This window comes from Gastrolobium bilobum, unplaced genomic scaffold (assembly GCF_033153095.1).
Source record: "Gastrolobium bilobum isolate Gb01-03AN ecotype WA unplaced genomic scaffold, APGP_CSIRO_Gbil_v1 utg24801, whole genome shotgun sequence".
Classification (NCBI taxonomy): Eukaryota; Viridiplantae; Streptophyta; class Magnoliopsida; order Fabales; family Fabaceae; genus Gastrolobium; species Gastrolobium bilobum.
In genome coordinates this window covers 32,606-46,983 of record NW_026895115.1, presented here as the reverse complement: position 1 = coordinate 46,983, position 14,378 = coordinate 32,606, and the positions used below count along the sequence as shown (strand labels likewise).

Genomic DNA, 14,378 nt, shown 5'->3' with positions numbered 1-14,378 from the left:
GCTCACACAACTATGATTTGTAACCCATTTACTAACCACCTAAGTGTTGTTATTCTTCAGTTTAATTGCTCTTAGTCGCCAAATGCAACCTTGCTCATGGTTCCGAAACATAATAGGGTACATGCGAAAATTTGGTAACTAATTTCCTACCATATAGATATAATAAAACAACTCACTAACTAACCTGATGAATGTGGAACAACTGCGAGATAGGACATAGGGATACCAGTCTCGTGTCATATGAGAATACCACGATGTTCATCACCTTCATCGTTGTCATTTAATCATGGTCATTAGCAGACAGAGTGTCCTCATCTTCCTCTTGCTCCTAATTGTTAGGTTCAACATCTACCATATAGTCGTTTTCTTCTCCATGTGCAACAATGGATTGTGTGAGTTGAGGCACTGAAGAAGATACATAATGTGACTAACTATTAAGGTACAGTCCACAAATCGATATTGATAGATCCTTTGATGTCTCAATATCCACGTATAACTCATCAAATTGAGACGTTGAGTTATCGACAAATGTTCTAAAGAAAACAGCCATGTCATCATCATCAGATATCTCAAAACTCGCACATTTGCTGTTTCCACACATGACTATGCTTGTCACTGAAGATATTACCCGATTTTGTTGCAGCTTCAACTTCCTACGAGTCTTCTCATTTAAATCTTCAATAGACATGCCTCAGACAATATACATTGCTCCTTTTTCCCCTTCGAAGCTCAAATCGCCTACACCTATTATTTTAGAACCATTGTAATATGCGAATAAACGAAATTGATCCGTTGCAGTAAATAATTTTATTATGGAAATAAAACACAAAATTAGATGAGTGGAAACACAAAGTAAATAATAACAAATGCGAGAATATGACACTGAGCAACGTATTTCTTTTCATAATATATAAAGAGTTTGGGGTTAGGGTATTGAAGCATGTATGCAAAGCAAGACTAGTTGAGGTTCTAAAGGTTACATAACTACCCCTGTATGAGCTAGTTACATGATTACTCACATCTATATCAGTTACGGGACTACCTGCACGCAAATAACATGTTTTCAGTGTCGTTTTCCAATGTTGGTGGCATGGAACAACGATTGTCGTCACCCTCTCAGATGGGACTAGTCTTATTGCCTCTCAGATAGGACTAATCGTGTCACCATCTCAGATAAGACTAAATGCGTTAATCTCTCATATAGGACTGAGGTGGCATCTGACGTGGAGGCTAGTCCTATCATCCTCTCAGACGGGACTAATCCCGTTAGTCAAACCTACGTGATTGACTGCCTTAGTCCAGCAAATCTTCTCAACCCAGCTTCTACTAGGAAAATATGCTATCAATTCTTCTTAGTACAGTCATTTTGCCTAGGTCAATCCTTGTGGGAACGATATCCTACTCTTCTCTTTATTACTTGTACAATCGGTATATTAGTCGTTTTCGCAATATTATTCCTACCCTTTTTTTATGTCTACCCTACCTACTCATCTGTGACACTATTGGATTAAAATCTCAAGAGGACAGAGAAAGAGTGAGAGTTAGTTGAGATTCTAATCTAATGGTATTGGAGATAAGTAAGGTAGACATGAAAAAATGGTAGGTAGAATATTCTATCCTTTTTAAAATTTATAATTTTTTTAAAAATTAAAGATAAATTTTAAGACTGAAAAATAATACTTAAAGTTATATATTATAGACTAATCTCTTGACTGTTTGTTAATCATTGATCATCTATTGTTGTCAAGTTGCCGGTCTCCTGGGTCTCGGAACCTCGAAAGTACCCAGAACAATTGCAACTTATTAAAGTGAGGCCCACCATTATTTGCCTATAATTTAAAGAGTTATTTGTACTGAATCTGCTTCCCATCCAAATTAATATTATTTATAAGACTTTAACTTTTTAAAGTTAATATAGATAAGTTATCTAAATTAACTCTTAAAATAATGCCGTTTTGGGTTAAAAATTAAAAAATCAAAATGAAAAAATACTATTATAACCCTGAAATAAATTATAATTACAAAAATATCTTAATTTTCGCCTCAAAACGACATCGTTTTAAACTCACTATAGATAAATTATTTGCATTGATCGTAGAAAAAGTAAACCAATATACATGAAATTTTGTGAATGCCATCATCAATTGACTGATGCATGAATTTCAGTTGAATGAGATGTTGGAGGAAAAAGTGCAAGAGTGCCATACACTCATAATGTAGATATATTGTTTACAAGCACAAAATCAGGATGACGAGAATGGTCTTCCTTTGCTTTATCCACAGGTTTAAATTCATTGCTTATACATGTTGACTGTATAACTGGAATAAACGCTGAAAACTTTGAATTTGGGACGTCATGCTCATTAAGATAAATTGAATAGGATGTGGAAAAAAGAATTGAACCGTAATATGAGTTGAATTGCATTGAATTTAAAAGAACTGATTTTTTAAAAAAATTAAAAACTAGTTGATGAACTGAAAAAAAAATAAAAATTTCTTTTCATCTTTTCTTTTCTTTTCTTTTCTTTTCTCTTTATTTTCCTTCTTTTATTTTTTATTTATTTATTCTTTATTTTTTATTTTTTAATATATTTAATTTTCATTTTTTACTTTCTTTTTCTTGTCTATTTTGTCTTATGATTTATGTTTATTTTATTTTATTTTTATTTTTAATTTTTTTAAGTTCTAGTATCATTAATTTTTTTTTGTTTTTTCAAAAAAAAAAATTATCCTTCTTCTCATTAGTCTTTTTGTACTTTTTATTTGGTTTCAAAACCTATTTTGAACTGATTATGAACTAGTTTTAATTGATTTGAAAAAAAATAAACCAATTAATTCAATAAAGAAAACCGAATCGAACCGAATTGTGATACTCTTAAAATTGAAGTTGAAAGGCATAAGGGAAAAAGATAAATGGGAAGACGTTTTTGCTACCGTTAGATCACATCATATGGCACTTTTAAAGTGATTGTGTTCTACATCTGAGCCCTGCTGAAGAGGTTTTCTGCTTTTAATTTTCAATGTCTATTACGATGGTATTTAAGTGGAGTTCCTAATACAAAAAGAAGGCGTTCCTTATAACATGTTTCCCTTTCTTTGCAATGAATCCTGCTCCTTACAGTAATAGCAGTTACAATGATGTTCCTTGTAAAATGTAATGGAGAACATCTTCGGTAGTAGTGTTTTATTGAGCACTCGGTACAACACTAGTTCAAAATAAAATTACAAATTATGTATTTGGAGAATACATAATTATAATATTAAAGTTTTTTTTCCCTTCAAGAAACATGTGAGCTGATTTTGTACTGCTTTCATTGGTGGGATGTACATAGGACCGTAGTGTTGTAGAATTTTTTCATGTACTGTGGATTTTGTTATTTGGCTCTGATTGTAGTTTTTAAAAACAGTTTTTTAGTTTTCGAAACTAAAAAACTAAAAAACTCGTTTGGTAAGGTCTGTTTTGTAAAAAATGTTTTGAAAACTATAACTGTTTTTTTGTTTTTAGAATCAAATTTAAAAAACACGTCTGAGTTATTTTTGTTTTCTGTTTTGGTTTTTAACTTTTGAAAATTAAAAAATATAGAAAACAACTATTTCCATAACTATTTTACAAAACAGTTTTAAGAAAAAAAAAACCAGAACACAATCAAACATACCAAAATTTCTTTACCCTCCATTTTGTGGCTTGCACTCAACTCTTTTTTCCGTGCTTGAAGTCTTATAAATTGTAATACAAGTTTATCATGTTGTATAGGACAAAGTTGTTTTTGACACTGATAGACACTATCCAAATCTGTATTTTATTACTGTCAATTGAAAAGAAACGAGACAGTTACAAGTTCTACGGCAATTCGAGGTGCCGGCAACTCCAGAAATTGAAGTGAAGAAGAGATGAAAGCAGTTATGCCTATCAACATACATGCCTCCCACGGTTCCCTCTCTCTGACTATTAAAAGACACAATTACAATGCAAATGGGCTACTTCCTATTATAGGCCCAGAAACCTTACTAAGACTCTCACTTGTTAACTGGGCTCGCCAGACAGGTGGCCCAAGACTCCTACTAACCCAATTCAGTCTATAGACCCCACTAACCCAATCAGACCATAGAACATCTGATTGCCACGTTACTCTTTCTAGACATAGTCCTTCATCCACCTTGGTCGGTCACGCCTCCTCTCTCCCCTTCGTGTCTCCTTGTCTCCTTCCCCATGTGTCTCCTGCTCCATCTCTGTTACTGCATGGTTGAGGTCCGCATCAGATTCCTCCCTCCTTAAAAAATCGATCTTGCCCTCAAGATCGAAGTGGGGAAAGGCTTGAGCAAAGTCTGAAACAGAGATCCATGAAGCATCCTCCACAGGTGTGTCGGACCATTGAACGAGAACTTGCAAGTCCGAAGCTTTCCCTTTGGAAATGGATCTGGTGCGAACTATCGCGACGGTTTAAACCACGGGGTGGTTGTCGAGCTCCTCCGACGGCAACGGTTGAGGGTGAAAGAAAGAACTCTGATGGAAAGGCTTCAGCAGAGAGACGTGAAAAACCGAATGGATCCGCGAGTGAGAGGGCAGTTCCAAGCAGTAAGCCACTGGTCCGATGCGGGCAACCACCAGAAAAGGTCCATAATAACGACGACGGAGCTTGGAGTAACTATGGTTACGAACAGACAGTTGGCGGTACGGCTGAAGTTTGACCAGCACACGATCGCCCACCTGATATTGCACATCACGACGTTTTTTATCCGCCTGTTTCTTCATCCTCTGTTTCACCCGATGGAGTTGTTCCCGCAGCTGGCGAACTACAGAGTTCCGCTGTGATAGCAAGGCATCGACAGCCTCGATGGGTGAAGTGGCGTGTTCATACGGAGGAATTGTTGGGGGAATACGCCCGTACACAATTTGGAACGGTGTGGATCCGATAGAAGAATGGAAGGATGAGTTATAAGAAAACTCAGCCCAGGGTAGAAATTGGCCCCAAATTTTGGGGTTTTCCATGGTGTAGCAGCGAAGATATTGCTCCAAGCCCCTGTTAGTAACCTCTGTTTGCCTGTCGCTCTCGGGATGGTGTGCTGTACTAAAGTGGAGACGTGTACCACTGAGCCGTGAAAGCTCTATCCAGAACTTGCTAAGGAAAATACGATCACGATCAGAGACTATAGCCTTGGGAAGGCCATGGAGCCTGCAGATATCAGAAATAAAAACAGACGCAACCTTAGCAGCAGTGAAACCTCCAGCCAGAGCTGAAAAATGGGCATACTTGGAGAGGCGGTCAACGACTACCATGATGGCTGTCTTGCCGTCGGAGTGAGGAAGACCAACGATAAAGTCCATGGAGAGCTCCTCCCAGATTGCTCGTGGGGTGGGCAAAGGCTGTAACAACCCCGCCGGAGACAACGGTTGGTATTTGGTCACTTGGCACACCGGGCAAGTGCGGACAAATTCTTGAACGTCCAACTTCATGTTTGTCCAATGGAAGTGAGTGGAAACTCTGTGCAAAGTTTTTCGTACCCCTCCATGACCACCGATGACCGTAGAATGAAAATCATGGAGGACAGTGGTTCATATGTCAGAATCACAGGGCAATACCAGCCGTCCCTTGAAGTATATTAACCCCTCACGTATCAAGTAATATTCAGTTCCTTCTTTTTTTTTCCTGAATTTGTGTTGCCAATTTCACTAATTCTGATTTACTTTTTACCTCCTCTCTGATTCGGTCAAGCAAGGGATTTACAAGGCTCGTCAAGGTCATAACCGTAGCTGCCTCCTGAGGACCTTCCTTGTCACCTTCATGAACGCGGGAAAGAGCATCAGCCACTTTGTTAACAGCTCCTGGGTAATATTCTATAGTGTAGTCAAACCCCAATAGTTTTACCAAGAAGCGCTGCTGTTCTGGTGTCTGAATTACTTGTGCCATCAATTCCCGGATGCTTCGCTGATCAGTCCTGATGGTGAAGCGGTTTCCCAGAAGATACTGCCGGAACTTGGCTACACTCTCAGTGATGGCGAACAGCTCTCGGACATATGTGGAGGACTGTTGTATCTTGGGGGACATTTTCCGACTGAAAAATGCAATTGGCTGATCTCTTTGGCTGAGGACTGCACCAACTCCAGTACCTGAAGCGTCCGTGGTCAGAACAAAGGGTTCTGCAAAGTTTGGGAGAGCCAAAACAGGAGCATGTGACAAGGCTTCCTGTAGTTGAACCATAGCTCGAGTAGCCCCTTCAGTCCAAATAAAGGCATCCTTTTGTAGTAGACTGGTGAGAGGTGAAGCAATCTGAGAAAAACCCTTAACAAACTTGCGGTAGTAGCCCGCCAACCCCAAAAATCCTCTTAGCTGTTTGATAGTTTTAGGTGTCTTCCACTCGAGAATTGCCTGAATTTTTCCCCCATCAGGACGTACCCCACTTGCACTCACCACATGACTCAAATATTCTACCTCCCCTTGAGCAAAGGCACATTTGGTCATCTTAGCATACAACTGATTTTCCCTTAAACACACCAAAACCAACCTCAAATGTCCCAAATGCTCCTCCATGGTTCGACTATAAACCAATATATCGTCAAAAAACACTATCACAAATCGTCTAAGGAATTCTTTGAGCACCGAATTCATTATCCCTTGGAAAGTGGCAGGGGCGTTTGTGAGGCCAAAGGGCATAACCACGAATTCATAGTGACCCTCGTGGGTGCGAAAATCAGTCTTATAGACGTCCTGAGCAGCCATACGAATTTGATGATACCCAGATCTCAAATCCATCTTCGAGTATACAGCAGCCCCTGATAATTCGTCCAACATTTCATCCACCGTAGGAATGGGAAACCTATTGGGAATAGTAACCTGGTTCAAGGCTCGATAGTCAACGCAGAACCGCCACGTGCCATCTTTTTTTTTAACTAGTAAAGTTGGTGAAGAAAAAGGACTCAGACTGAGACGAATGTAGCCACTGGTTAGCATCTCCTTAACCATCTTCTCAATTTCATTTTTTTGAAAATGAGGATACCTATAAGGTCTAACACTCACTGCTTTACTTCCTGAGTCCAGGTGTATTTGGTGGTCCTCTTTCCGGGGTGGGGGTAACCCCTGGGGAATGGAAAACACTGTTTGGAACTCATGTAAAAGATCTTGGACTCGAGGGTCCAGATCATCACCCCAGACTGAAGAAGCTATAATTTCCTGTTCTACCGCATGCATTTGGTAGCAATAAGCAATGGAATCAAAGGTAGTGAGTCTCCTCAGTTGATTCAGCTGTATGGCTTCGACTGTGATGTTGGGTTCCCCTTGTAGCACCACTGACTGTTCCCCCATTTTGAACTTCATAATCAACTCCTTATAACTAATGGTGACATCACCCCATTCCGACAACCACTGCACATCGAGTACCACCTCCGCACCTTGGATTGGCAAAACATACAGGTTAGGGCAGAACGGATATCCTTGCACTTCGATGGTGACCTTCTGACACACTCCCATGCAATCTAGGGTAGCCCCATTCCCTACCAACACCTGAAATTTGGGTGCAGGTTGGATGGCCAATCCCAAGAACTTCACAAGCCGATCCTGTATGAAGTTATGTGTAGAACCACCGTCTACTAATATTTGGACTGCAGTATGGTTTATCTTCCCTTTCAATCGAAGGGTGTTATTGGAAGGCTGCCCCGCAAGAGCATGGTAGCTGATGCCTGGAACCGAGGTCCCCTCGTCCTCTAATTTCTGACTGCTGTTTTCTGGTTCCAATTGGGGTATATCTTCGGCCATTTCATCATCATTTTCCTCTTGCACCATCATAAGGAACATTTTTCCCTTACAAACATGATTTCTATGAAACTTTTCATCACAATAATAACATAGACCCTTCTCCCTTCTTGCCAGCATTTCAGCAGGTGTAATTTTTTGAACTGATGAAGTTGTCTTGGCCGCCCCAGAATTAACCCCAAATACCTTCGCAGGTGTGGGCAGCAATCCAGTAGAATTGGTATTGCTAGTAACTGTGTTGGATTTTGTATAATAATTTTTTGTAAACGATTTATCACTCACCTTGCCTTCTACCAATTTGGCCAGGTCTATTGCTTGTTCCAATGTTTCAGGGAGGTGCATCCTCACTTCCTTCCGGATCTCAGGTTTCAACCCGGACTCAAAATTGCTCTGTAATGTAACATCTTCAATGCCAATAACCTGATTGGCTAGGTGCTCAAATTGAGTCTGGTATTCATCCACCGTGGACGTTTGGGTCAATCGAGACAACTCTCCCCTCAGATCTCGATACTTTGAAGGTCTGAATCTAGCGCGAAGAGCAACCAGAAACCCTTCCCATGTCCGTAGCCTCCCATTTCTGTCCATCCAGTGATACCACTCTTCTGCAGCATTGTCCATGTGGAATGAGGTCAACGTGAATTTGTCTGGGTCGCTGAGCTGGTGAAACCCATAGAATTGCTGCACCTTGTGAATCCAAGGTTCAGGGTTCCCTCCTGCAAATCGAGGTACAGTTAGTTTTACTGATTTAAATGGGTTGATTCCCAAAAAATTCTCAGTTCCCTGATGTGCAGATCCTTCTCCTTTCCCCTTCTGTTTTGCGTCAAGCTTTCCCTCCATCACGGTTAATTTCAGATTCATTTCCTTAAGCAGGTCCCCCAGTGAATTAAACTGCTCTTCATGTCGTGATAATCGAGTCATGCATTCATCCAATTTTGTCATGTTACGAGTTCCCTCCGCCATGGTTGTTAGAGCGAAAGTTGCCTCTCAATGAAAGCACCAAAATGATAGACACTATCCAAATCTGTATTTTATTACTGTCAATTGAAAAGAAACGAGACAGTTACAAGTTCTACGGCAATTCGAGGTGCCGGCAACTCCAGAAATTGAGGTGAAGAAGAGATGAAAGCAGTTATGCCTATCAACATACATGCCTCCCACGGTTCCCTTTCTCTGATTATTAAAAGACACAATTACAATGCAAATGGGCTACTTCCTATTATAGGCCCAGAAACCTTACTAAGACTCTCACTTGTTAACTGGGCTCGCCAGACAGGTGGCCCAAGACTCCTACTAACCCAATTCAGTCTATAGACCCCACTAACCCAATCAGACCATAGAACATCTGATTGCCACGTTACTCTTTCTAGACATAGTCCTTCATCCACCTTGGTCGGTCACGCCTCCTCTCTCCCCTTCGTGTCTCCTTGTCTCCTTCCCCATGTGTCTCCTACTCCATCTCTGTTACTGCATGGTTGAGGTCCGCATCAAGAATAAATGTACGAAAATGTGGTTCGGAAAACAAGGTTTAACTCAAGAAGCAAAAAACCCCAGAGTGCACCCTAACCTGAACTGGTGTTACATCTGGTATTTGATGTCAACACATCACAAGATATCCTATATAAGATTATTTGATTCATCATGTAGCTTAAATTAGACTTCATATCTGCTTTTATATTTACTATTTAGAGTTAAATGAAAAGAAGAGAAGCTTAATTGGTTACGCTTGTGTTCAATTTTATCGGGTGGATAGTTGACCGTTGAAATGGTCAATCTCCTTGTTTGCTTTGATCACAAAACAACGTTGTAATTTCTAGTTCTAAGTTTCCTAACTATGAGACATAGGTAATTGATCTTTCATCACGAAAACACATGTACGAAATGGATTTGAGGAGAGATCATAGATTTGTTAATTGGTATGGCCAAACCAAATATTTAAGGTTAATAAACTTTTTTTTTTTTTGGTAGGTAAGGTTAATAAACTTTAGTTATAATAGTAAGCGTGTTTCTACCAAAAAAAAAAAAAAACTAGGCATGAAAATAAGTGTATACTTTTTTTTAGAGTATCATACCATGAGAATCAATAATTTAAAAAAAAGGGTATACTTTTTTTTTTTGGAGTAACGGAACACCTGTACAGTATGTCCAATTAAAAGCATATGAAAATAATAACAGATAATATTAGTTAATTATTCGAAGAAAGATTCATTGACCAATTCAAATTATTCAATGCAGAGATGAGGTTAGTGAATAAGAAATCTCGTGGTATTGGGCCAGGTGCTATCTTTGTGGTTGATGGATGAATCATGCGACTCCAAGGTCAATAGGCATCGTTATGCGTATGGTTCCCACTCCTTCCGTGTCAAACACTAATCAGATTTGAACTAAAACGATAAAACAGTATGTACACCAAATTTTGTTAAGGACAAAAACTAACATTTAAATAAATTAATTAAAAAGAAGAGATAAAAATTACAGGAGATTAAATATAAAAAATAGAAAATTACAAAAAAAAAAGGATGAATTAATTACAAAAAAGTTTCTTAAATGTTTTTTCTAATTTAAATCGACCTTAATAGCGATCCTTTAAAAAAAAATATTTTGTAATTTTCTGTCGCTATCATATATTTATGACGACAAGTAATTTTAGTAATTTGAGTTTGAAGTATTAATAACCCATTTTGTGCAAAATTAATGAGTCTTTTCTTGTTTGTATAATGCATCCGTGACGCATGGTTCAGAATAAAACAAGTTAATTACAACATCACGGATCCCATGGCCCTAAACTAACACAAAATTAGATCATCTTTCCTATCTATCCCAAAAAAAAAAAAAAAAAAAAAAAAACACAAAATTAGTTCACTAATTTCATCCTTATGTTAATTAAAAAATTACTAATCATTGAAAAAGAACTTCATGATATGTGGATATGAATTTGTAAACATATGAACTTTTAATGTTTTGTGATGCGAGAGAAACGGCTAAGCATTTTTCTTTTCTAAAAGGAATGAGAAGTTGCCACAATTTAAACTAAATTATAAGTCTCGCTAAGAGCTTAATATGATAATTATACGTGACCTACCCAGATAAATAATGAAATTGATATAAATTAAATAGAAATAAATAATTAGATTGTAGCATTGACTAGGCAATAGTAGAAGGCTAGCAGCCTATGCCTGTGTGAAAAGTTGCAGGTGAAACAGTCATGTTGGAGAATATAGAATCCATAACCCTTACGGCATTTGGGAGATTTTTTTTTTTTTTTTGGGAAATCACTATTCCCCGAATCTGTTAGGAAAATATATTTCTCATGAATGGTATAAAAAAAATTATTTAGTAGACTAAAATATTATCAGTAAAATATATTTTTTATAAATGTTATAAAAAAATTATTTGGTAGACCAAAATATTATCAGTAATATTAGCTCAAATTTTTTGATTTTATATTTGGTTAATTAATAAAATATGAGATAATTTTACAAAACTATCGTCTATTTTGTGTATAAGATCAATCCGATATTTTGTGAATCAATCTTTCTTTTTTGGTTCTCCTTTGCCTCCACCTGGGTCACCTTCTTCTCTTTCTCATTATCTTTTGCTTCCTTGTATTTTTTTTCTTCTCAAGTGAACTTCACCAATTACAAAAACTCACCAAATTATTTTTTGAGTAAAAACTTGCACTTACTCTTCTCTGTATTCTTTCAATTTTGGTCCTTGAACTTGGAAAGGTACAATAAGCATCGTTCAAGATTATGAACAAGTGTCGCTACACGATATGGCTAGGATTACTCTCCAGCGCTACCTCGCCGCCGCTACCCACCATCTGCTTCACCCTCAATATCGACAAGTCAAAGACCATTAACATCCTGAAATATTTTTTCAGGTTAGATATGGGTATGGACCCCCTGCGGCATAGGCCCCGACGATAAGTTCTCTTGTTTGACTGCCGACTATGACTCCGACAAAGTAGGGTGTGCAAGACAATCATTCTGTTCCCTGACACTATTTATGAAACGAAACAATTCTTTTCTATTTATGTGTCTTGGATCAGTTTCTGAGAAAAAAAAAGTGTGTTTGATAACATGTTTTATTTTTATTCTGAGAATGAGAATTGAGTTTGATAATACAACAAATAATATAATAAAAAATAAATCCTATTAAGCAAAAAAAAAATTCGCATTATCAGTTTCCTTTCCATATGATGTGGTGGTGGTGGTGGATGTGGAGGTGGTAATGATGGCGGCGACAGTAGTGGTGGTGGCGTGGTGATGGTAGTGGTAGTAACGACAGTAGCTGCGGTGATGGTGGTGGTAATGGTGACAGTATAGTGGTGGTGGTAATGGTGACGATATAGTGGTGGTGGTAAAGATGACGGTGATGGCAGTGGCTGCGAAGATGGTGGTGGTGGTTGGTGGCGGTGATGGTGGCATGGTAGTGGTGGTGACGATAGTGGCTAAGGCGATGGTGGTAGTGGTGATGGCAGTGGCTGCAGCAGTAGTGGTGGTCATGGCAGTGGCTACGGCAATGGTAGTAGTGGTTAGTGACGGTGGTGGAAGTGGTGGCGTCGTGGTGGTGGCAATGGCGTGGTGACAGTGATGGCAATGATGGTGGTGGTGACGATAATGGTAGTGGTAGCGGCGATGGCAGTGGTGGTGGTGGTGGTGATGACAGTGACTGCGGCGATGGTGGAGGTAATTGGTGACGGTGGTGGTGGTGATAGCAGTGACTGCAGCGGTCGTGGTGGTGATTGGTGACGGTGGTGGTGATGATGGCAGTGGCTGCGACGGTGGTAGTGGTCGTGGTGGTAATGGCAGTGGCAGTAGCTGCGGCGATGGTAGTAGTGGTTAGTAACGGTGGTGGAAGTGGTGGCATCGTGGTGGTGGCAATGGCGTGGTGGTGGCAATGGCGTGGTGGTGGTGATGGTGATGGTGATGGTAGTGGTGACAGTGCTGGTGGTAGTGGTAGTGGCTGCGACGATGGTAGTGGTGGAAGTGGTGGCGTTGGGGTGGTGGCAATGGTGTGGTGGTGACGGTGATGATAGTGGTGGCGGTGGCGGTAGCGATAATGGTGGTAATGGGTGAAGGTGGTAACGACGGCATCATAGTGGTGGTGGTTGTGATGGTGGCGGTGGCGTCGTCGTCGTGGTGGTGACGACAACATTGGTGGTAAAACGACTGCAGCGTATCGTCGTGGCGATCGTGTCGGGATGATGGTGGTGGTTATGGTGATGATGATGATGATAGTGGTGGAGAGTAATTGAAAGAAATAAGTGTTTCTCATTTTGTGTCCGAGAAAAAAAAACATAAATTTTTTTATTCTTTTTCCTGTTCCCCAGCACAAAAATTAAACTGGTTCATCCTGTGAACAAAAAATAAACTGGCTTTACCAAACACGTTTTCTATCCAACTCTGTTCCCGGGAATAGAAATTAAAAAAAAATTGATTCCGAAATAGTTGTCATGTACACCCGTAGAGCGCGCAAAAAGATATGGCATTTTTGTCTGCAAAAATTTCGCAAATATTCCCACCGGATGGGATAGGTGGTATTTTCACATGAGGCTTTGCTTTACAAATTTGAATCCTTGGAATCTGATTTTACCAAGAAAATTTTTACAATTCTTGTACCAAATATGAATAAATAAAATTGTCAATATCAATTTCTCGAGATTCTAAAATTTATACCTCTATCTAACATCTCGTTAGTACTTTTTTTTTTCACTTTTTTCCATAGATTTTTATTTGGATTTCATTTTGTGTTGCTTTTTTAGTCAGCCACGTGATGTGAGCCTAACTGGAACAGTGACGAATCGCCATGTCGGTTACTGTAATTCAAGATTCAGTTAGATTTCAAAATAATGGATGAAAGTTATATCATATATGAAGCGGAAAACGTATGTTTTTAAGAAGTTCAAAATTTTCAATTTAATGAACGAAGATTTTGGTTTTTCCAATTTTATTTTTCTTTCTTCTCAAATCATAAAATACTTGGTAGCTTAGGAATTAAACAATTCCTAAAACAGTGATTCCGAAAAACTCAAACATCGGAAAAGGTCAATGTGGTGTTGCTGAATGTCTTCCATCTTTAATTCACAATGACGAAAGGTAGGTAGGTCGAAGCATATTTAACTTTTTCACGTAAGAGGATCGAAATCCCCACTATGCGGACATCCTTTTCAACTTCAATTAATTGAAGCTGCCAATGCTGTTATTCTACAAATGCAGCAAAGACATTAATTAAACGAACCCATTGAACTGTTGGAGATGAGACCATTTGTTTAATTCTGCAGCGTTCTCACATAAATAATGATGGGTCATTTTTTTACAACAACTTTCGCCACGCAAAAAAATGTGGAAAAACATTAGAAAAGCCGTGGCAAACCTACTTGTCCATCGTTTGGAAAATCGTGATTAGATTAGGCGTTGCATTATTTTACCCAATGTTATTAGAACTGAACCGGTCATTGACTCGGCCGAGGTACAGGATCACTGGTTCAACCGGTGAGTCACTGGTTGAACTGCATGACCCATATATGTATGCATGTATGTATATATATATATAAGTTTATATTTTATATTTATTTATATAATAAATATTTTAAATTATGCAATTTAAATAATAACCTGACGTAGTCTA

At 38.8% G+C, this 14,378-nt stretch overlaps 2 protein-coding genes across 2 annotated transcripts; one reads left to right on the top strand and one right to left on the bottom strand.

Moving 5' to 3' along the window:
- Positions 1–5,627: 5,627 nt before the first annotated feature.
- Positions 5,628–8,708, bottom strand: LOC133313296 (uncharacterized). Its single transcript, XM_061514685.1, has one exon. It carries the CDS (start codon positions 8,706–8,708, stop codon positions 5,628–5,630), a length of 3,081 nt encoding a protein of 1,026 aa, XP_061370669.1.
- A 3,498-nt stretch (positions 8,709–12,206) lies between these two features.
- Positions 12,207–12,593, top strand: LOC133313210 (uncharacterized). The gene is made up of 3 exons (XM_061514581.1): positions 12,207–12,331; positions 12,375–12,436; positions 12,478–12,593. The coding sequence occupies exons 1-3, from the start codon at positions 12,207–12,209 to the stop codon at positions 12,591–12,593; spliced, it is 303 nt and encodes a 100-aa protein (XP_061370565.1).
- The last annotated feature ends 1,785 nt before the right edge of the window (positions 12,594–14,378 follow it).